Here is a 24,789-nt window from a genome sequence, read left to right as displayed (position 1 = left end):
TAACTACCTTAACAGGAGTTGTAAATACCTGTTTATGAGCAGAAGTGTCAAGCGGAGATTTCAGATAAACTGTTCCACACCTAGAATGGAAGGTCAGTGACCAAACACACTTGATATCACTGCCTTGCCCCATTCAAACATCTTCATCCCACAGAAGAATAACATTGCACAAGCACCCAAAGCAGTGAGTATTTCCACCTTCCGGAAGTATCTCTGGAAAATAATCTGAGAAGAGGAGGCTCTAGGTATTAGATTGGGCCTCCAAAAGTGGACAAATTTGTATTACCAAAAATTTCTTCAATTAATTTGAAGATCACTTAGTCCTTCCACTCCAGGAGTAAATTGGGGATTTGTAAAACGGATGTAAAAACTCTGCTTAACGGCGATTCTGTCATGTTACAAGCGTCAGAAAGGGTGCCAGCACCAGGGAGAGAACACGTACAAGTACAACAAAAGCGAAACCCAGCCTCTCAAAAAGGGCATAAAATACTTGCTTTCTCTTTGCATGTGCGTGTGTGACACATTGCATTAATCCCCAGCACCTTGAAATTGCAATAGATTTCTTCTCACACATTATGTGGCCCCTCTTAAGTGCTGGGCAGTGGCATTCCATCCACACATTCGGTGGCTTGAGCTCTGTATTTTACTACAGGAGTGGACCCAGCATGCAGGATACATTGTTTCCGCAGGGCCTTCTGCAACACTTGTGTTTTGCTGCAAGGTGCTCACCACACAATGGTTTGTTATTGCAGAGTTCCTTCATCATGGCTTATATGCAGTTTCTCTTCTGTATTTTTATTAATTGTAGGGTTATTTATGAATATAGGGCTCTTTACAGTGATTTTGTATCTTTAAAAAAGTGAAAGCATTTGCAACATAAAACATAAATGTAAAAATCAGACAGACATATTTGGAGATGGAAAGAGAAAAGCAAGCTAATTTTAGGTTCATCTATCTTGATAGAGTCCCTTTAAGACAAAGCTAAAAATGCTTCAAACCCAGCAATGCCATAAATGTCCTGCTGCTTTTGCTTCTTATTCCTCCCCACACTTTTCAGGGAAATTCCACAAGGGATGGGCTGCAATCCCACATTAAAGTGACACGCTCCCTTTCCCCTCCAAGCAGAGGTGAGTTTGTATTTTGCAGACAGAAAATCCTGCAGTGAAGCTTTCCAGGAGCATAACAGACTGGCTTAGCACTGGGACGGCTACGCTGCAAGCTCTCTGGGTCCTGAGACAGAGGTCTCTCCCCTGGCCACAGCTGTACTGCTTTGCAAACTCCCACTGGGACGGGAAGGATCTCGTTGTCAATACAGGAAATCGTGGCATTAACTAGGTTTAGATAACAATTGAGTAGGGAAAAAAAAAGTACTGTTCTCCAAAACACTCTGAAGAAGCAGAAACCAGTTCACAACATCGATCATTGGCAAAGGATTTTCACACTTAATATGGATGCCTCTGCCACAGCGACTAGACAGCAGTAAGGGGCTAAAAATTTTAGGATTTAAGTCATTAACTGTTTACATCAGGGGTAACACAACTAAATGGGTCCTAGGTCAGACCTTGTAAGAAGGGGCTACATTCCCAACAGGTGATGAGCAAAGACCATGCCTGGAAATGTTTAAAGCATTTCCATTTAAAGGTCACAACTTCCCCCGACTGAATCAGTAATGACATTCTACTCTACCTAAGCCAAYGCGTTCTAGATGAAGTTCTTCCAGGTAGAATAGCCACATCTGTATGGCCAGCAATGGGGCAAGTGAATCCAAGACCATGCTTACCACTCATACCACCCATACAAATTGCTAAAATCTGTAAATGCACTAATCTCAGATGAACACTTTGGGCTGCCTTTGAAATGGGTAAGAGGTAGGTACAGAAAACCAGTGTCTCCCTTCTTCATCCCATCTGCCTAACCTAACAACAAGATGAAATCCATAATCATAATTGTAAAGGAGCCAGGCCCAGTCCCTTCACCAGCATTGACCAAAATAAAGCACAAAGGCTGAGAGAATAGCTAGCTAGGATTTCGCAGTCCAGCCAGCTTGTCAATAAATTATTATGAATTGCAAATTTTGCCTAAAGACCACAAAAGAAATGTGCCCTGCTTTGGTAGGCAGTCTTACACAGAATGAACAGATTTGCCATACCCTCAATAGCTTATGATCTAAACATGCAAGAAAAGTCCATGGTGGGAGGAAAAGATTCAACATACAGAGTAAACAACTGAATAGTACAACTGGGCTGTAGCAAACAGCACTACCACTCTAATTAGATTTTTTTCCTCTTCTCAGTGGATATGGGTTGGTTAGGAAAGAAATAGCTTTTCAAAGAGAAAATTAAGTGTAAGGTAAAAAGGAGATCAGGAGAAAATGCAAGTATATGAAGGACAGTAAGAGGGAGGAATAAGACTGAAGTGGTCGGACTACCAGAGAAGAGCAAAGAAGGTTCTGGAAGAAGGCAATCATCTGAGAGAGAGGCCAGTCCAGATCCTACTAAAAATCAGAGGAAATTTAATCACTCACTTCAGTGGGACTAGGATTAGTCTCAGTCATTAATTTAACATTCTGGCCATCTCTCACACTCCCTTTGTCTTATGCAGCTTTTATTTTCCCTGTATGTGCGTCAGTCAGTTTTGTTCCACAAAGATCCTTCCAAAGCAAATATTTTTATTGCTCACTGCTCTAAATGCAGCTTAGGGTGAAGGACTTTTTTCCTCATCTCACTACATACTTGCAGTTCAATGCATTGAATATTCTAGTAACTAAATAACAATATGCTTAATGCTTGGAAATGACTTTTCCAGCTGCTGGCCAAAATTGTAGAATAATTAACAGGTGCCAAAGGATTAATAAAAGGAGTAACATAATTAATAGATAGTATATAGAAAAAATGGATCCTTGGCAACTGTGACAATGGTGTTGTCTCCTCCTCCTTCTCTTAACTGTTTCCAGCATTCCTTTAAAAAAATGAAAACAGATGCCCTTAAAGCCAATGCATATAAGCAACAATGCATGATCAAGAGCAAGAAACACCAGGAACTGTTTTCAGCTCTGCTAAATGCCTTTTATCTAAAAGAACCTGCCCCATTGAGCAGCCTTTCAACAGCTTGCTCTGCCATACTGCTTGTATGCAGATTTATGACTTTCATGGAGGGCTTCTTTCTGGAGGGTGGTACGGCTAAGTTCATAAAAGATGTAGAACCAATACAGAGCCACTGTGTTGGTCTCCACTGAGTCAGAATACCAAATACCGATATAAATAGGCAGGCAGAAATATGCTATGAAGCGCCCACTAGAAATGAAAGCCTTTCTTTAATACAATCTTTGTAGAAAATCAAAATTCCTTTCTGTCCTCATAACAGGGCAGTAAGTGGAACAGACAGTAACTACCAGGGACCCCAAGACATTGAGATAAAGCAAGTGATCTAACTACTTATATGCAACCAGATCTGGATGCTCTCAAGTTCATCAAAATCAGCTGCAGCCTGGAAAGTATCCTGGACTGGAAACCAAAGAGTAGAGCCTAGGCTTACATATGAAATGACAGGAAGCTGCAAMTACTCCAACAATTTAACAGATAGGTCCTTACTTTTCCCCATCACCACTACCAAAAAAAAAAAAAGCAAGTGCAGTCAAGAAGATGACAGCATTGCATTCCTGATGTAAAAGTCCTTCCTTGTGAGGTGATGCAGGTACATGAGCATCTAGACCGTGTCATTTGATTCTGAACATCAGCTAAGGTTGCTGGGGATTCAGAGAAAAGCAACAGCAAGAAATGTTAGTTGCTGCCCAGAGCAGCTGCCCAAGTTGATGCATACAAAAAAGTAAGTACAACATGGCTTGCTACAACAACAGGCTGCAGACATATGAAGAATGCCAATATTAAGGACAAATTAGGCAAGAGGAAGAAATGAATCCTTGTTTACAGTTTTATCAAGAGAAAATACTGTGAAATCTTTGCCTGTGAAATAGTGTCCATCTCCCTGCACAAGACACACACAGTCCCAAGGGAAGATGCCCTTGAGATAAAAATCAGACTGCACAAAGTCACAGAAATGCATAAGGTAGAATGCTGTTGCACTGGCAAGGCCATGGACCAGAGCATGCCACAAGTCTTTCCTCAGCACTGCCATTTCTCCACCTCTTGTTGATAAAGCTTTATGTTCAAAGAGGCAGAAAGAAAATCATGGAGCCTTTAGCATATAATTACAGTTGCTGTTGTGGGAGAGAGCAAAATACCTTATTTTCATACTGCATATTACAAAAAAGGGGAAAAAAAAATCCCTCTAATTCAGTGCACATTAACAGGCACAGGGAAGGGTTCTCATAATCATCTCTTTTAAATGTTGTACCCTCTATCCAGTTCGAAGAACTTTTTACCACAAGTTATTGGCCAAAACACCAAATTAGTAACCAATGACATTGTATCAGACCAGACAAAAAGGTAGTTTTTAATGAAAAATAGAGAACTAAGTTTTCTCTGAGAAAAGGGGTATGCAAATAGTTTTAGGGCTTCCAAATTACAGTAGTCTCCATTATCACAGTATCTGGCAGTCACTTAACCTATCTGTGCAAAATTTAAGAGTCTTTGTACTCCTGTTATTTTCATTTTACAATGGCGAAACCAAGACAAAATATCCAAGGTCACGGAAGGCACCAAGGACAGGGCCTTGTGTGAGAGCTGAACTTGCTTCTCCTGATCCTCTGCCACGACCTCAACTTCCCAAATGCCCTACTTGATGTTAGTGCAGTCTGCTGGGGATCAGATACGCCGCAGAGCTATCACAACATACACACTAGGGACAAGATGCAAATTCGAGATTGCTGTGCTTTCTGCCTACATACTTAAAACAGAGGAAAACATGTTCTCTAACTTCCAGTTGATAAGTTATTTACAACACTCCAGTACTCTGTTACTAGGGAAGTAGCAGATGAGTATGTTTATAAGTACAGGGCAAAAGTCCCTTACAGAGAAGTACAGTATCAGAGAAAGGTGGGTGTTATCAGAAGATGACCCTCACTATTCTAGATCATTGAAGTTAAGACTGATTACACACTTCTATACTACAGGAATAGAGCAGACTAGGATCAAAGTAGTTGATTAAAACAAGGAAGTGTGCTAAGGGGAAAAGTCTCTTCACATCTCATTGCCAGGAAGAGGAGGTTCTCTCTATACTGACCATGGAGAAGGAGTGCTCTGTATGCTTATAGTAAAGAGGGATCTGCATTCCACTCTCTTAATCTTTGCATTTCTCATTTGTTCCAGTCTCTGGATCAAGTCTGCTTGGCATAGCTGAGACCCATTTGTTCATCAAACAGTGAGGAATGATTTATTACAGGAAAKGAAATTGCTCCACTGATCATCCTGATACTATTGGCTATTATCACTTTTAGAGTGCTATTAAAACACGAAAAACAGTGAAATTCTAATAGGAAGTCATAAAACACTGTCTGAATCCACAGAGCCCACTCTTCGTGTTCATGAGAGACGTATGTTTCTAATTCTACCTTCTTCTACTGTATTGATTGCCACTAGAATGGTAAAAGCAATGCTTGGGCTGACCACTGCTTTCAGCTACATCTGTCTGTAGGATACTTGGAATTTTTGAGTCAGCAGAAATGAAAATTTAAGGTTCAGGCCTGAACTCTACCTTTGTTTTGGTAAATGCCATCAGAATCTCATGGAAATAGAGACTGACTGGAGGGCTACTTGGCCATCAGCCCTGTGTGTGGCTGCAAAAACTTACCGCATCTCCCTGCTGCACTGCAGTGAGTGAGGGTTGAGGGAGGTTATCACTTCACCTAACCAACAAAAATCAAAATAAGGCCGGAACAAAACAAAATCTCAGATTTAAAAGCCCTCAGACTTTGGGGATCTAGACCCAATCCTAATACGCAGTACCACAGTCTGAACTACAATTTAGCTACTTTGCCTGACTTTCAAGGCAGTTCAGATTTAGGCCTGAAGCTGTCTTTGAGATACATCTTAACAGTCCATGCAGAAATTGCACAATCCCATGTTCATACCTTCTGAACCTTATGATGTGAGATCCAAAAGGCGCTTATTTATTTCTGTACCTAGTATTAGGAAGACCATTCCTGGAACACTATCTCCAGGTCTGTTGTTCCCACTTTAAGATATTTGAAGTGGGAACAGTTCACATGAGATGATACAAACAGAATTTGAAATATGGAAGCTATATAGAAAGACTAACAGGCTTAGAAAGCTCTCTGCCTATCCAGTTTAGCCAAGAAAAGGTTAAGAAGCGACTTTATCCAAAAGCACCTTATCAAGAGTAGTCTTTTGACAATATTTAGCAGGAAAGGTGATAATGAGATCTAATAGTTGGAAACTGAAGCTTGACTAATTCAAACTATAAATAGGGCACTTAAAAAAAAAAGGCAAATAGCGAGCATAATTAAGCATTAAAGGAACTTATCTGGAGACCTTGTATCTTTCCCATCACTAAAGTGAAGAGCAGAAATCTTTCTGTGTAACATGCTGTAGCTCAAGCAGTTTACAGGCTCAAACACAGAAGTTATTGAGTGAAGTTCTGTAACTCAGGATATACCAGAGATCTTTTTAGGCATCCATAATGGTCTCTCTGCCCTAGCTATGAATCTATATACTTCAAAAAATGATTTTAAATGAGACAACATTTGGATCAATAATTACTACATACTGAGCTACAAATATTATCCTGCTATGGACTATAACTATTAAGGCTATGTGAATGTTCCTCATATTGTTTATGATCTGAGATACTGACTGTGGAAGAATATTCCACAGATGTTTAATGATTAATCTTCTATGTTTTTACACTACAGCAAGTCAGACTGGCATGGAAATATTACTGGGAAGGAAGCCTCCTTGCAAATTTTAAAAAGTGCCAGTCAAAAAAAATCAAGGCAAAAGGTTGAATCACACCTATAAACCATTGCCTAAAAAGCTTTCACTGGAAGAAAACCTTCTGAGCTTCACAATTCCTCTAGCATGCTGACTAGCTGATGTTGGTAGCGTAACATGGTACCCCCTCCCTTTCATAGTAAGGGTCTCTGCCATCCAATCTTGTACGTCTGTTAGACCCAGCAGGGAAGGTAAAAAGTAGATGGAAAATCAGCAACCATCTTAGGTATGGAGAGAACAGACAGTAGCTCCAGAGCCGAAGTAAATGAAAGATGAATTTATTCACTACTGACTAAAGTGATGAGGGACAAAAAAAAGTCTCTGGGGTTGAAACCCACAGAGCGGAGAGAAACTGCTTTTGTGTTGGATTGTTAGTCTAAGTTTTGGTCAGAAGCATAAAAATGCACTATGGCAGCAAGTACTCACTGGGCTGGAGAAAAAGGCCAGCAGCCATGAGCACTGGCAAGCTTCTGGGAACTCCAAGACAGCAAGGCAGTGGCAGACCCAGTTCGTAATGCTACATGTTTGCTTCGGAAAGCACATCAATGGTATGACATGAGCTATGTGGCAGCACAGACGCAGAAGAGAGCAAGAGGCAGCAGCAGGAGAAACCAGGACTGCACAGACTGCCCTGTGGGCAAAGAGTGACCTTGGGGCAGTTTAGGTCACCAGCCAGCAACGGAGGGAGCACAGCACTGCAGCAATGCTGGGAGAAATCGGCATCCAGAAAAGGAGTGTGCCTAGAGGACAGCTGAGGACCCGAATGCCTGATGATAAAACACAGTCATTTTTTGGAGAAAGATTGCCTGGCAGACCATTGATTTTCTGAAACCCCAGACCCATTTGTCAGCTGGCACCACGCAGAGCTGCATTTGCCCCTGGCCCTGTTGCTCCTTGTATGACAGGTCACATAGGAATGTGACACCTGACAAAAGTTCACTTAAAATTCTTGGTTTACACCAGAAACATTTCCTTTCTAAAAAGGAAAATTCCACTCTTCCTCATTCCCATTCTGCCTCACTAATTCACCTCTTGCTGGCCAATAGCCCTTGGCCTTTCCTATTCCTCAAACACTAAATCACGCCAGCAAGGAAGCGCCTGGCTCTCACCTTGCCCTCAGCTCCAGTTTCAGCTCCAATGTCAGTGAAGTGCCCTTCCACCTTTGCAGCAYCTTTTTGTATGTAGCTGAGCTCCTTCTTCCTCCTTTGCCTTTCCATACACCTGTCAGCATACAGGCTCCACAGCAAAGAGCCTGGGCATCAGGAGCATTTAATACTGRGACTCAAAAGCAACCTGAAGAATAGCCACAGCACAACCACTTGCCACAGTCTATGAAACTGGGCCCGCGCGCCATAGCACAGCACTGAGCAATTCCTACAACGCAGATGGGGCCATCGTGCCTCCCATCAGCAAGAAACCCCTGCATTTCTCTGTGCCACGAGAAAATAAGCCAAACCTGTGGAGCTAGAAGGCAGAAAAAAGTTTGCACTGTATTTCTGAGTAATTTGCTTTGTTCCAAAAGAATACTCAGCAAATTGAAATGGCTAGAGCTTTAAATAAAAGAGAAATGGCTAAAGCCAAGGGGGCCTCCCTGCTCTGTGCCATAAACTGTGCCCTCCCACCGCCCGGTTGCCTCCCCGGCTGGCAGCCAGCCCTAAGCCTCCCAGGGGACACTCACGCAGGTGCGCCGGCAGGCGGATTGCATCTTCCTCCATCCTGATCGTTCGAGGCACTGGGACATGTAGCGGTGACGAAGAAGTGTAATTTGGTACTGGGCTCGCTGGAGGTGTGTACGAAATTCTTTCCTGCTGTTAAGAGAAGGGTGGAGGGGGGGGAAAGAGAGAGAGAGAGAGAGAGAGAAAGAGAAAGAGGACAACGTGAACTTTTGGAGCAGAGGTGTGAAACGCAGCCGAGGAGGGGGAAGTGGGTGGAAGGAAGGAAGCATGCATTTGCGGCGGGGGCGAGCAGTACTAGCCGTGCACCGGGGAGCCGTGGCGAGCAGCGCTGTCTGGCTCGCTCGGCCYGGGGCACGCTCACATCCCTGTGCGCTCCAAGCCGAGAGCTGCAGCCAGGTACTAGAGTGCTTTCCAGGGGACAAATTTAATTTTCAAAAGGCCCAGTCAGTTTCCAAGGGTTTTCTCAGAAATTTGCAGAGGGAGGAAAGGGAAGTGACATACAGGCGGGGATACTGGGGGGTGGGGGAGGCTGTGTCAGTGAAAATCTGACAGCAGTCCCGTTACTGTGTGCATACGACTTATTACACAGAGCCCTGAAAACACAAGACCGAATACTAACAAAACCGTCGAGACTTGAGCACAATTAGAAAGTATTTAACACTTTGCACCTTCAGAGCATTTTACAGATATTAAATAATTAGTTCGGACTTCACTAAAGAAAATGCTACTCTTATCACTAAAAACTACTCTGTTTACCATCGTGTAATGTAGTACTTTTCTTCTTGCCTAAATGAGTTATTAGCAGCTTCTTCGAAGTAGTTTAACTTGTAACCAAGTAAGCCAGCATACAGAAAGCAGCTAAGTTAGGACAGTCAGAGTTGAAGGGCAATTTTCAAATGTTGCATTAGTTTCATAATTGTCACCGTTTTTTACTTCTGAAAATGTCTGCCAAGAAATTGAAGACTGAAATTTCATCTGATTCAGGGGGAAAATTCTTCCATATTCTAAGCATGAACTCTAATCATAATACAGATTATACCCTTTGTAAATAAACATAGCCACAATTTTGCAGGAGCATAAAAAATCATTATCATATGCTTCCAGGAAGGCAAGGCATGTCATTTCCCAAAGCTGTGCTGCTGACATTTAATGATGGCAGTGCAACCAGCATGGATATATGCAAAAGGAGCACTTCTGTTTCAGTGTTTTTTGCAGGAAAGCATATGTACAGTTTCCCATGCTCACCCTGATCTCTGGGCAAACGGAAAAGACCAACTTAGCATTGGAGCAAGAGCAGGTGATTACTTCCATTGCAACCAGTATTATCACAGCAGTATGACATGGAATTAGGCTGATGCTGGTAGAGGCAGTTGTAGAATATAACACTAGCACCCCAACCACCAACACGAGGAAGGAAAGAGTCATACAGCATGAGCCAAAACCAACTAAATATAGTAAAGCCAAAAACTTTTGATGCACACTAATAGCTCTGGAGCTCACCCAGAATCCCAGGTTTTGCCTCAATACCTGGACTCTCCCCTGTTATACTGTAACCAGCCCTGCTGACAGGCACAGCAGAAGGTACTGAAGGTACGTGGAGAATAAATGGTCCATTTCAGCCCTAACTGTTCCGAGTCCCACAGAGTGGAAAGACAGGACTGTTTCACTCTACCACCACTATGCAGTTCTTCAGTGAGTACAGTCTCTGTTGCTCTCAATTCAGGATTTTTTAATCAGAAAGTTTTCTCTCCTTTCTCTTTTAACCTCCCACGATGCCCTTTAACATATTATTTTGTCCACTCAGCTTCCACTCATCATTGTTTGTGTAACAGCAATCCATTAGATAATAGAAATTTAGCTATTCTAATTAAAAAGCAGAGATGTTCATTGAGATATGGTGAAAACACACCTGCAGAGCTATARAACATTCTGCTTTCAATTTACGCAATTTATTCCCTGCCCCGAAATGGCTGACTCTGTGCTTCATGTTCCACTGAGGTCCACCTCTTTGTGCTCAGAAGATATTTGGCAGTCTCACGGGCAATTTGCACCTTTGCATCACTGCTGCATGTACTACTGACTAGTGGCAAGACCAGCCACTTCCTGGTGTTTTCTGCTGCGATTCATAGCTCAGATAATCAAACCACACTGCAGCTGCTCATTTTGTTCATTGAATGAGATATTTATAAAAAGAGGAACACTTCTGAAACCTAGCCACACAGATGCCTGCTGCTGCAAACAGGCACTAGAGGACAGGTGGAAGACCAGAAGTCCTTCTTCCCCGCAAGAGTACAGGGTGCAGTCCAACTTCAGGCCCCATTTCATGCCAATAGAAATACTGAATCACCACTGCAAGGATGAGCATGAAGTGGCTTCAAAGAGCCTTCTCCCTAGCCAGCAGCAGGAGGAAAGTGTAAGCAGCATATGAAACCCAGCTCAGAAGCAAATACACTTCCCTCAGCACCCAGGAGGTGCTGTATCAAATCATGACATAATGCTTCAAGTACCCCTCTCTCAGCACAGATTAACCTCCTAAAAGCATGCAATAACCTGATTTATACCAAGACAGTTTCACTGAGTTTTCTTGTTAAAAATAAAAATATCTGATTCACTGYTTCCTAGTACTCGTAAGAGGAGGACAGTAGTAAATGAAAAGAAGTTGTGAAAACACAGACTTGCTCATTTTGTCCCAGTTGTTTTTTTCACATGCCTTAGGTGCCCACAACAAGATGTGAATCGGTAGTATGTGCAGAACATGTTTTACAAGGAGCAGAGGGGAGCTGGATACCTAGCACTTATTTGTGCCTTTGAAATATCCTCCTTTACTAATTCTGCATTTTTCAGCACCTTTAACCCAAATATCAGAGCAATTTGCAGGCATTAGGTAAGCTTTCTTCTTTTTATTAGACACACAGGCAACTTGAGTTACAGAAAGAGCAAAGCTCAAATGAGCTAAGCAATTTCAGAGTTAAGCCATCTTGAAAAAGGACAGCGCGTGCCTCTCCAGGGCAACAGACATAACAAGTGTACCCTGCAAGAGCAGCCCTCATAACTGTCCTGGAAAGATTTCCAAAAGGTGAGGAGGACTAAAGTCATGGGGAGGTCAAGGCCCTGGCCCTGTGGAAAATGAGCTTCATTTGGATATCCAGCGCAAGTCAGGGACACAGCTTGAAGCAGAGCTGCAAGTGCCATCCAAGTTCTACAGCCGAGCCGAGCTCCATGCTTCCACCAGGCATGGCGCCCTGCCTACACCAAGGTGTGAATGCACATAGTCACATTCGTTTCTCCAGTTTTTTTGAGGCTTTTCAGAGTCACACTTTTAGGAGGCGGCTGTTGTGCTTATACTACTGAAAATGGATTTGCTGGAAACGTGTTCTAATCTTTGCAGCTCCAGAGCTGCCTATTGCACTCCTCTATGGCATCCGTCAAACAAAAACATGGCTCGTAACTCGTGCTTTTAAGGTTACACAATCAGATTCTCTGCTACCAGGAATTTTTCTGAAAGAGTTTTGTAACCAGTCAGTTCAAATTTCCCCTTGCATTAAGGCCAAGAAAGGATAGTTCAATGCTAGGGTTGCTCAAGCAACAGCTTGGGAGGCAGGATACACGGTGTTCATTCCCGTTCCGCCACCAGCCACCGGCTATGCTTGAGCAACCCTACAGCCTTGCTGCAGCTCAGCTTAGTGGTAAATGAGACTAAGCCAATACATTTTTGGTGCAGTCCTCAGAGATTTCTGGTGACGAGTGCTAAGAAAGAGTCTGGCGTTGCTGCAATCCAGATTTGCTGCCTGCCAGCATTTTCTAGAAGCACTTCATCCCACAAGTGACCAAATGCACCAAGTGCCAAATAAGTGCCATCTACAAACAGCAGCTCCCTAATATTTTGCCCGCAGCCATGAGCCTATGAGCTGGGTACAACATTTGGCACATTGCTTGCCACCGTAGCTTTAGAACAGCTCACAATGAGTCAGGAAAGTTTCGCTGTGAAACCTCACTGTGATTACAACAATTGAATAAAGACATTAAGTTAAGGAGACCCTGCTCGGGGTTCATGGTAGTAGCTGGTGCTCCAACAGTGCCATCTAGACAACCATGTAGGTCTGCCAAGGCTGGAGCATGTTTTCAGCTGCCCTCTACAGTAGAGATGGATTTCAATGGCTGCTCAAGGATTAAGTCAACTTTGAGCTTTGTTCTCTTCATATTGGACAAGTGCAAAGTATTGGAAATGCAGGTGCTGGAAAAACATTTTATCAAGCCATCTTGTCTTAAAAACTAAAGTTATGTTCAAGCTATATTGACCACAATTATCTAGCGGGAGTGTACCTAACAGCTTACTAAGTTCCCAGAGCCCTCAAAGCATATGCTGATTGCAGCCTGAAGAACAGGGATAGATCCTTTACAGATAAATTTTACCTGAACAGTTGTAAAACTCACATCAGGAACACACACAATTCATATTGCTAAGTTAAAAAAAAATCAAAATGCAAAATTTGATTTTTAGTCACCCATTTTATAAAAAAGGTCTAACAGTCAAGGAAAGGTTAGGTTGAAAGCAAAAACACCTTTGTACTTTTGCTGAAATTACACCCTTCTAGACTCTGAAGCAGTGGCCTTCACTTTGATTCTTCTCCAGCTTGCTGTCCAATAGTCATTTTGCCCCTTTGCTAAGTCCTCACAGATGACATGCACAAAGGAAATACATATTTTTGCAGAAAGGAAAATCAAATACAGAAGAAAGCACACTAAGCCAGCCTTCATGTTATCCCAACAACATGAGGGCTTGTATTTGGACAGGATGCTAAAATTGTTTTTTTGTTTAATTGATGAAGTAATATATTACCTACGCAATAGTTTTCAGGAAGCCAAAATGGCCAGTACAATCTGCAAGTGCTCTATGTTGGATATACAGATTCAGCCACTGAGGAAAAAGCTGCCTCCTATCCATGTAGTGACAGGGCAGAGGGCAAAGTCACCTGCGAGCCTGAGGTGTCACATGGTCCCACCTGGACTGCGGTGTCATGTCACCTCCTGCACCTGCCAGGCTGCTATGTCTGTTCACCTTCGCTTCCCAAAATGGCCAGACCTTCTTCCCGTGCACCAGAGGTGCTGGCATTGCCACTATGTGGGGACAGGGCGATTTGGGCCAACAATGGGGGAGAAACACGAGGTAAAATGCTATGGCAGCTCTCATAGACTTTAGAGATGCCCTCTGCTTCCCCTGCCCTGGCCTAAACCCCACTGAGTACTGGCTCTTGGCTTGTGCAGACCCCTGGTTTTAAGTGCATGGTTGTCAGGACTGTGAAGTAAGCGTGGCAGACACAAACTCACGTACCACAAATCACAGGCGATGCCTAGCTCTGCACCAGTACAGTGCCAGGGAAAGTGGAAAGAGGAGCCTGGGGACAAGGAGGGCTGGGGGAGCCACAAGGCACATGTTGGGGTGGCTCTTGTTGCTAACACGGCTCCTCTATGGAGTCAGTGCTTTGAGTGAGGAATATGGGGAAAAATCGACCTTGGAAGAGAGGGTTGGGGAGAAGAAGAAGGTGCTCACAGGAAAGCTTTCCGAGGCCCCAAGGGACTGGGCACCCACCAGGGCTATGGCAGCCAAGCAGCTAAAGAAGAGCCTGGGGGCCAACCGCGAGAGAGCGACTCACTAGGGACGTAAGCCACGGGAAGAAGAAAGTGAAGGCAGGTGTTCATCAGCTTTTTGTGCATCTGTGCGTAGCAGCATTAAGTGTTACAGTTGGGTAGAAGGAGTCCAAGGCACCAGTAAGAGATCAGAGTTATGGGGGAATTGGGGGGGAATGAAATCAGAGCAGGTAAGAGACTGCATGGCCCAGGGGATACAAGTAAAACATGCTGGGTTTTTGGTCACTCTACAGCTTGCTCACACTAGCTGCTGTCAGGGAAGAAGGATCAGGCTCTGGAAAAGGAAAGTGGAGCTCTACCATATCAGGGTATGAATCAAACTCTCCACTTCCCTCCCCTCCCCCTCATTGCTGCCTCCTTAATTTCCACAGCAGACTTCTCATTTTTGATCCCATTAATACAGCAATTCACGTCAAATCTATAGCAGCATAATCAGCACACTATCAGTAATTAGAGAAATTAAAACAAACACAGCTCTCTGGAATGGACCTTATGCAAAGCAGTGCTTGGAGAAGATTAACATCTCATTTCCTGCACACAGAAAGCAGAGATTGCCTCAGTGACCTTAGTGATTTTGTGAAGCTCAGTCTCTCCCTGCCTCCTCCCTTTGGCCCCACGCTGATGAACCTCCCGGCACAAGGGCAGGAGCCGGCCACCTGCTCACGCCTCAACCCTTACGCACTCAAACTTGCAGGGAAATAAAACCCACAGAGATGCCACCGTTCAGTATAAAAGGGAAGGTGAAAGAAGGTGGTGGGGATATTCGTGCCTTCTCCCAAAATGATTACAGACACTGCTCTAATTAAATTAAAAATTTACAGGCAGCAGTATTAATGCATTCAAGTGTTGTGAAAAGGCAGCCTGTGGAGGTCAATGTTGTTGCTGAAAATGTCGTGGTACAGCTGCATCATTACCTGAGCACTGCAAAATACCTCAATTTAGCAAATATAAATGAAACAAAAAACTAGCTGAACCACTACCTCACAAAGTATTTCTTCTCTGAGGTCACTGGTAATATGAAGGAGTACAGGATCGTTACAGGCTGTGGGAAGATAATGTCAGGTAAAACTACAAGATAATACCAAGGCAAAGAGCTTAATAGTATTCAAAAAAATGATTACTCATTTATACGAATAATGAAGAATATTATCCATAGATACCTCAGTAAGCTAGAGTAAAATATGCAGGGGAAGCAAATTCCAATTCAGTAAAATTCTCATATTCCAAAACGGGAGTAAAGCCTTAACAAACCCAAGTGGGAGACCCTTGCACCCCTGCTGCAGAGAAGCTCCAAGAAGGGGCAGGAAAACTGGGGACTGGTCCCAGTGAGCTACTGCTTCAAGGCAAAAGTCAACCGTAATTCATCTGTCTGATGTCTTAAGAAGCAACTCTATTCTCTGCCTCCACCAGCTCCCTTCCACAAGCTCATGACCCCAAAATTTCTATTAAGAGGTTATTACCACACATTCCTCTGAAAAATCTTCTACTGGCCTCTATTTCACCAGGACACGGTGAAAGGTGGACCACTGCTCTGATCCAAACAGCAACCTACATAATGATTCTTTCAGCACTCTCTCCCAGCACAAAGCATCACAGAAAGCTCAAGAAAGAAAGTTTATTGTACAGCTAGGAAAAAAAAAAAACACACAGGAGACTTTAAAGTACTGTGGGGAGTGAGTAAGCAGCAGGGAAGCAGGCAGGGCAAGACACACAGACTTTCCAGGCTTAGATAGCTGCATGCCAGAGACGTTTCACAGCATCTTTTTGATGTTCACTTTTCTGTAACAGGAAGCGCTAGGAAACCTCATCTGTGTAACGCATGGCAATTGTACAATCCTGCCTGCATGCATGGGAATTCATACCCTCAACACCTATGATTGGAGTCATGCACTCATCACTGCAATGCAAAATTTCTGGAGGCCATGAAACTGAGATGGGAAAGCTGAGTGGAAACATAATGTACAGGGAGCTGCCCTCTCACGTGTCATGGGAAAGGAGAAACCTAGAGCTATACGGTAGTGCATTAGGACTGACAGGGCAACACAAGYGTCTTCATCTGGTTATGTCCTGGAGTTGTCACGGCCCTGGAAAGCTGCAATGCCACCGTGTACTCAAAGCGTTCCCACAACAAGTTAGTACTCCCAGAAAGGTTAAGTGTTGCGTTCTGAACACTTTTCCTGAAGCTATAACTTCTGTGAGAAGACTCCTTTGCAAAAGGGAATATCGAATGCTCCCTTAGCATGAACAACATGTCAGAACTGTCACATCGGCAAATTCAGCCCATTCACCAGATTTCATCATGGATTATCCACATGTCCATCAGTTAAGTGACAGAACGATCATGTGAAAGTAATCCACATAAGTTGCAGCTTCTTTTAGTACTCAGTAAGTGATGAAAAAAATTCTTGAGGAACTACAATAATCTGAAAGACATATTTTAAAAAATGCTATAAGAAACTACCTTTCTCAGTCCCATTCCACGGCTGGACTCTGTTACTATCTATAGAATCACAGAATCATAGAATCAGTACGGTTGGAAGGGACCTCTGGAGATCATCTAGTCCAACCCCCATGCTCAGGCAGGGTCACCTAGAGCATGTTAGACAGGGTTGCATCCAGGCAGRCCTTGAAGATCTCCAGAGAAGGAGACTCCACAACCTCCCTAGGCAACTTGGTCCAGGGCTCTGTCACTCTCACAGTGAAGAAATTCCCTCTCACGTTCAGGCAGAACTTCCTGTGTTACAGTTTGTGCCCGTTGCCTCTTGACCTGTCACATGGGACAACTGAAAAGAGTTTGTCCCCATCCCCTTGACACCCTCCCTCCAGGTACTTATATGCATTGATAAGATCCCCCCTCAGTCTTCTCTTCTCCAGGCTGAACAGGCCCAGCTCTCGCAGTCATTCCTCATAGGGCAGATGCTTCACTCCTCTGATCATCTTCATAGCCCTACACTGGATTATCTCCAGTAGCTCCATCTCTCTCTTGTACTGGGAAGCCCAGAACTGGACACAGCACTCAACATGAGGCCTCACCAGGGCTGAGTAGAGCAACAGGATCACCTCCCTTGACCTGCTGGCAACACTTTTCCTGATGCACCCAAGGATACCATTGGCCTTCTTGGCCACAAGGGCACATTGCTGGCTCATGGTCAACCTGTTGTCCACCAGCACTCCCAGGTCTTTCTCTGCAGAGCTGCTTTCCAGAAGGTCAGCCCCCAGCTTGTACTGGTGCCTAGGGTTATTCCTCCCTAGGTACAGGACCCTGCACTTGCTCTTGTTGAACCTCAGGAGGTTTCTCTGCACCCAGCTCTTCAGCCTGTCCAGGTCTCTATGAATGGCAGCACAGCCCTCAGGTGTGTCAGTCACTCCTCCCAGCTTGGTATCATCAGCAAACTTGCTGAGGAGGCACTCTGTCCCCTCAATTTTTTCATCAATGACCGGGATGAACAGGATGGGAGCCAGTACTGAGCCCTGGGGGACACCACTAGCCACAGGCCTCCAACTAGTCTCTGTGCTGCTGACCACAACCTTCTGAGCTCTGCCTTTCAGCCAGTTCTCAAGCCACCTCACTGTCCACTCGTCTAACCCACACTTCCTGAGCTTATCTAGGAGGATGTTATGGGAGACACTGTCAAAACCCTTGCTGAAGTCAAGGTATACAACATCCACTGCTCTTCCCTCACCTACGCAGCCAGTCATGCCATCGTAGAAGGCTATCAGGTTGGTTAAGCACGATTTCCCCTTGTGAATCCATGCTGGCTACTCCTGGTCACCTTCTTTTCCTCCATATGCTTGGAGATGACATCCAGGATGAGTTGCTCCATCATCTTTGCAGGAATGGAGGCAAGGCTGACTGGCCTGCAGTTTCTTGGGTCCTCCTTCTTGCCTTTTTTGAAGACTGGTGTGACATTGGCTTTCTTCTACTTGTGAAATTCTCCTGTAAGTTCCTGAAGGCAATTATTCTGGACCTGATTTACACTAGCAGAAGTGAAGCTCGCATAAGGATGTCAATCTTTTGCAGTACAGTCAACCTTTTGCAGTACAGTCAACCAAATTTGCTCTTTCTCCTTATCTACATGAAATCTGTTGGAAATTGTGGGTGAGTTGTGTGTATAGCTTTGCAGAAAACAACCTGCATCATGATGTGCCTTAATTATCTTTTATCTATTACCATTTGAAAATAGACACACCCAAAAATCAGCCAATATAACAAGCTTAAAAAAAATAAAGTTGTTGATGATTGATCACATATAGGCATATCGTGTTAAGTATAAGACAGTCTATTCTTTACAAAGGAAAGTTACCGACTGCTAGAGGCAGTAAGAATTCAACTCAGATCACTGTAGGTTTGGATTCTGTCATTAGAAGAAATTTCAGACCAGAGAACTGTTGTACCTGCTTATTAGCCTGTGAAACTATATTTTACTCCTACAAGGCTGACATCTTTACAATTTTGCTCACCACAAGGAAGTAACACTATTGGCATCCACAGCACTACTCTATTTTCATGATAGCATTTCATTACACTTCAGACTGCAAGCAGAGTTTGCGTGAAAAAAAACTATACCAAAAATGCACAGACTCTTGAGGATGCCGCAATGATACCTAACCTACCCCTTAGAGTTATCTGTTCTCCAGAGGTCACAGGTTACTCAGTATTCATAGCATGGCAAAAACCATCCAGTATACTCTTTATCAACAACCCTTATGAGTATGTAAAGTCAAGGCAAATTTCTATAAAGAATCTAGGCCAGCCCCCATCAACAAGAAGACAGGTATAATAAGGACTGCCGGGGGGGGAGGGGCGGGAAGAAGAAAAAAAAAGCAAATCCACTTGGGTGCTTAGGAAAACTGAAAAAAGAGAAAAAGAAAACCAAATAAGACATCCATTCTCAAAGACTTTCTTGATAAGCTAGTCCAGAAGCAAGTGGAGATGGATGCTTGCTGCTGTAAAATATCAGAAATATTCAGATTATTTGTCCCTACGTATATTAAATGCAGAGGTAATTCCTAAAAAAAAAAAAAAAAAGTAGAAGATGTAGAAGAAACATCAGATTATAATCTTCCCCTCCCATTATCTTTCACCTACTCTAGCCACTTATTTTCATGTGAACAACATGGTATCAGAGCGACCAAAAAGGAAACTATCTGACAAAGAGTATATAAAAAACAGCTGGTAGAACTTCAGTTAGAATAATGCACCTTACACCTTCATTCTGATTATATATATATACACACATATACATGCACATTTTGTATACATATACATATTTTGTATATAAGCATGCATGTCTTGTGCACATACAGTTAGTTACATATATGTAGTATATGCAAGACGACAAATATCACAAGAGTCACAAGGTCTAGCTTATAAGGAAAGAATAAAGGAACTACAGAGACAAAGAGATATTACAAGATATAGCCCAACAGCCAAAAGGAAATAACAACAGAGGAGGTGAAAGATGTATCTGGAAGACATATTGGCAGAAGGATGAGCTAACAAGAAGCAGTGTCCAAAACATAAGTTGCAACGGGAGACCACTGAAGGAAGCAGAATTACATGAAAAGAAATAAAAACCTGCAGGCAGGTTAACTCATACAACACATGGTTGTTATTTAGCAACTTTTGGAAGGTCCTTCCAGTCAACAATATAGGTATAAGAATGCAAATAAGAACAAAAAAGAGAACCTTTTGCTGATCAATGCATCAGACAAAAAAACATTATTTAGAAAAAGTAAACAGAACACCTGGGGTATAGTTTGAGGCATGGTAAAATCTTTTATTTCCTCTAAAACATGGTCCTTCTAGCACAGAATCCTAACTATTGGAAGAACTTCAAGGAGACTCTTCAAATATGTTTGTACCATGGGCACAGCACAAAATATCTGATCTGTAAGAAGAAGAAAAGACTAGCTTTCACATGTGTTTAAAAAGAGCTTCCTAGCCAGTCACCCTTTTAAAAAGAGGTAGGTGACAGAAGGAAAGCAGAGACTGAATTTAACAATACAGTCTATATCCAGAGACAATGACAGGGTCAAGCGATGGCTCTTTATTAAAAGCTTTTCCCTCCATTAATGTTGCACACTCTATAATGATTTGGCCATTACCATTAACAAATCTGCAATGTCCCTGCCTGGAGCTAATAGGTAATGAACCAAGCGGGTGAATATTCTGTTGTGTAGGGAGTGCTGTCAGCAGTTCTTTCCCAACTGCTCTGAAAACAAGAGATGCCTTCCAGGTACTACCTGTCCATGTGATTGGGTACATCCCACACAGCTCTTATTTACTTGCTGTGGAAGCTCCACCGGCACTTCCAGCACACAGAGAAAAGGCAAAAAGCAGCGGATTGCCCACTGCACAGCACTGTACAACAAGGCTGGGCAACAGACGCTACACCACAAAGCATAGGCAGACAACAAGCACCACACAAAAAGATTGAGAAAACCTATGAAAGGAACAGGAGACAGAGTTCTGTCACCCAGACTCGCTCTTGACTCTCTAAAATAAACTGGCATTACCAAAAGCCTTTTGTACCGCCATCGTGCCACTGGGGCACTGGACAATGCTGAGCCCATGGGTCTTTCAAACCCCAGGATGGGTAAGTACAAAAATCTCAGTGTAGCTGTTCTCCTTCTGCCACAGCTTTACCTGTTCATTAAGTTCCCGAAATCTTTTAATTGCTCCTTTGAACTTTTGCATCTCTTTTTGTTCTTCTTCAAATTACTTTTTTGTTTTGATACTGCTCTGGCCAAAACAGAAGTGCTGTAGTTTCACTCTGGTTATCTTCAGCTTGTTTTCACAACTAAGTACTTCTGGTTCACAACGGAATGGACACGGTAGCGCAAGCCCCTCCACCTAATACCGTAAGACTGCTTATTAGCTGGAAACATTACTTCACTATATAAATGACAAGCTTGGGAAGTGAGCCAACTGAAACTGAATAAATTACAGTCACCTACAAGAAAAAAGAGCAAAGTGTTAGTTCCTGGCCCAATCTGATCCCAGCTGAACGCTTGTCTATGGTCCTCAACACTTCACTGCCTAAGTAAGTCCCATAATACCTTTACCACTTTCCTGTAATGAACAGAAGTGTTCTTACACGCACCCGTAAAAGTGGAGGGATCAAAACATATAGAGATTATAGGTGATCTGGCTGTCATCGCAAAAATGTATTTGATAACTTAGAAGTATTATTTTCTCCTAAAAACCCTATCAGGATTTGAACCTGATTGTTATGACTGGTCATTTATACTGTGACAGCATTCATAGGCAAACTGAGCCACTGCTCCACTGCCTAAGGCACTTTACAAAACAGAGAAGAGGACAAACCTGGCCTTGAAAAGCTGTAAGTCAAAATGGTCAAGATGCAAAAGCATATTAGAAAAACGTTTTTGGATTCTACTTGACAATTAGAGAATAAAAGCGCAGGAAGAAGTTGCAAGTTGCCTAAATCCCATTCTGACAGTCAACCCACACTGCTGTGTTTCTGGGGTTACACAGCTGAAAGATGCAGAAGCAGAAGGATGAACTAGAAGGGAAAAGCTGACTTCAGTAAAATGAATCAGGCTAGACGACATGCAGATATTGTGCAAAAGTTCTGCAAGGCCATTATTTCACTTTGCATTTTAATATTGATTTTAAATACCCCCACACCCCATGAGTACATCTGATTTCCAATGGTTCTACTTGCCAAAGCACTAGCTGAAGCCATTGGACTCACGAGAAGGTGGTCAAGCTTGCCTGCACCAGAGAGAGCTGTGAACCTTTTGGGTACTATGGCCCTCCTCTGCCACCAGAGTCAGGACAGGGGCACGCTCGCCCTTCGCACAGCCATGCAGCTGCCCACATTCAGTTAGGAAAGCAGGTCTCCTTTCCTAACCCAGCTGCCAGAGCAAAACTGCTTTAAAAACAGCCTAACGCTCTGCTGGCACAGGCAAAGCAAAAGAGGGGGCATCAATCACCCCAGTCTAATCAAGCAGGGTGTGTTTAGCCCTTACACAGAGTTGCGAGACTGTCGGAGGAGATGGGGGAAAAAAACAACCTGCTGACAAGAATCTTGCCAAAACATTTCTTTTATTCCTACAACCAACAAGGTGACCGAGACAATTGCCCCAAAACAGGAACATTCCCAACATTTGAGAACATGTATGTTCCTTCTAGCAAGCGTCCCCATATCCCTTTCCACCACATGCCCTTCCCCAKGTTACTGTTCACACATAGCAATGGCTGAGGTTTTTGTAAGGGGAAAATTAACTGGATTTTTTTTTTAAGCTAGCAACAAAGATGTGAGACTTTTCCTGGCATTTCTCCTGTTTATACAGGACTTGCCAAACCGGTTGTGTGATTTTTATGCTACTTTCTTTTCCATGGAGTCCTTCGAAAGGCAGAATAACAGAAAGCAAATAAGGAAAAAAGTTTAGTTATATAGGTCCAAAGATCAACCCTTGGCAATGTGCTGCAGAAAAAAATCAAAATTTAACCAGAATCCTAAATTTATTTCTGAACATCCGAAGACCATGGCTGTTATGTTTATTAACACTATGTGAAAGTAGGGCAGTTCCTGAAACTGAGTAGTGTTAAGGCAGTCCCATTTCAAATTGTTTAACATCTAAATAGACAAGGTGTGTGACAAATAAAATAGGAAACTGAGGCACAGAGCAGTTCAGTGACTTCCTCAAGGTCATAGTGAGCCAGAGAAGGAAAGCTGGTCTCCTGACCAGCCAGCCAGCTCCCTGGATATTAAATCATGACATTTTCTCTATGGACATGTGCCTAATTCCCAATCAGGCTTAGGCTAATGTAAGTGGATTCAGCTACATTACCTTCAACACCAAACAGGTCCTAATGATTAGAAAATGATGCTGCTTTATCCTCACTATGCAAACAGTTATTCATCATTTATAACTGTATAGCTACGAGTCCACTGCCAGGACTCCTGCAAAGACCAGAAGTGGTAAAAAAAAAAAAAAAAAAAAAAAAAGTCCTAGCAAACATTTTCCCCTGAGTAAGTACAATCTTGTTAAAAATCAAACACTCCACCAAAAATAGCCCTTTCGATTACTACATGGGCAGGAGGAAAAGTTGGTCTGTTTACCTTTTTTTTTTCATTTATTTATTTTTAATAACTTATCTTGAGTGCAGCAACACACTGTGCTGCCACCTTTCCCAAGTAGAACATTTGCTCTTTGATTCCGATGAAATTTCTGCTTCAATATCAATTTTGCTATCTGCCTTCAAAATCCTAGAGCAAAATGACAAATAACATGCCAGTTCAGTTTTCCATTCAGCATTCTCCAGATTTGCGCTAGCATCAAAATTTCCCCCGCAGAACAGAAACACCAAGGGCATTAAATAAATAAATAAATAAATAAACAAATAAATGTCAATGGTGCGTACCGCAGCAGCCATCCCAGGTGCCTACTTGTTTGCTCAGGTGTCGCTATCTCCTTGGATGGCACCAAAAGCATGGCCGCCCCCTCCAACGCTCTGCCATCGCACCGGTCCCTCACCCGTGGGGCCACCTTGCACACACCAACCCAGCTGCTCCAATGGCCCTGGCTTAACCGGACATGGTAAATACTCCTTTTTGACAGACTGTATAACAAAGGCTGAGATAAAACCTTGAGCAAATATGTGGGCAAAGTTCGAGCTCGCAGCTGCTCCTCATGGGCCCCTTTGAACCGGCACACCTGCTTCTTTGGCAATCGGGTTCGCTCACAGAAGTTCGGGCTGTTCACGGACGCCGGTGCACAGTGGGATGGTTGATTTGTATGTGACATGCCTGCAGGCTGCAAGGATCTCTGAGGGCTTTCCAAACTCCTCCTGAGGGACAGGCAAGCTCACGGTCAAGCTCTCTGCCTGCCTCCCTCACATGCCAGCGACCACCTCACTACCCCAATGCCGCTGCAGTTTGTACGAAAATCATGTAACCTCGTAAGTTGCTGCAGAAAACCATGTTTGTTTGCTTTGGTTTTTTTTTGCCTCCCCCAAAAAAGTTTCTCCTCCTCCTATTCTCACCTAAACTGGAAGCTGAGCAACAAAAATACAACAATCCACAACCCCAGACTGGACATTCAGACTACTAACAGATTTAAAAGCAGAACAGCATGGTTTTAGGAAAACTAAAAGTTTTTATTGGAATCAGTTGATGTAGCTGGAAGAGCAGATAGGCTTCCAGGTAAAGATCAGCTCTCTTGCAATACAGATACATTTATATGTGCACATACTCGTGTGGTGTTATATATACACATATCATTACATATCTCTGTTGCAACTTTACTAAAAGTTTCTACATTAAGGTTAATGAACAGAAACCTGCACTGAAACTCATCTAAACCTGTGAATCTGTAAAAACAAATGCAAGATCTTAGTCTAGATACATGCAACTAATTTAAAATATTGTGAGCAGGTATGTACATTCTCACTCTTAGAGGGAAGTACAAGTATTGCTTGCAATAGTTGGCTGGTGACATAGTCCACCATACACTGCAGCATGACAAAACCCCTCACCCTAGCTAGACCCATAATTACAAAACAGTCAGGAAAAAAAGCATCA

The 24,789-nt window shown here is 43.1% G+C and overlaps 1 protein-coding gene across 4 annotated transcripts in view; it reads right to left on the bottom strand.

Moving 5' to 3' along the window:
• ETV6 (ETS variant transcription factor 6) overlaps positions 1-24,789 on the bottom strand; it is a 141,531-nt gene that overhangs the window by 83,474 nt on the left and 33,268 nt on the right. For 2 of the 4 annotated variants that reach the window (XM_085305903.1, XM_085305901.1), the window contains exon 2: positions 8,587-8,713. The exons of 1 other annotated variant lie outside the window; for it this stretch is intronic. In XM_085305903.1, the coding sequence (XP_085162029.1) occupies positions 8,587-8,713 (127 nt within the window). Of the gene's footprint in view, positions 1-8,586; positions 8,717-24,789 lie in introns of all 4 variants that reach the window. One more of the 4 variants, XM_085305902.1, reaches the window with a different exon arrangement.

This window comes from Rhea americana, unplaced genomic scaffold, assembly GCF_003343005.1.
Source record: "Rhea americana isolate MKP2758 unplaced genomic scaffold, rheAme1 scaffold_228, whole genome shotgun sequence".
Lineage (NCBI taxonomy): Eukaryota > Metazoa > Chordata > Aves > Rheiformes > Rheidae > Rhea > Rhea americana.
The sequence above is the reverse complement of the archived record's forward strand: the minus strand, read 5'-3'. Positions and strand labels throughout refer to the sequence as shown.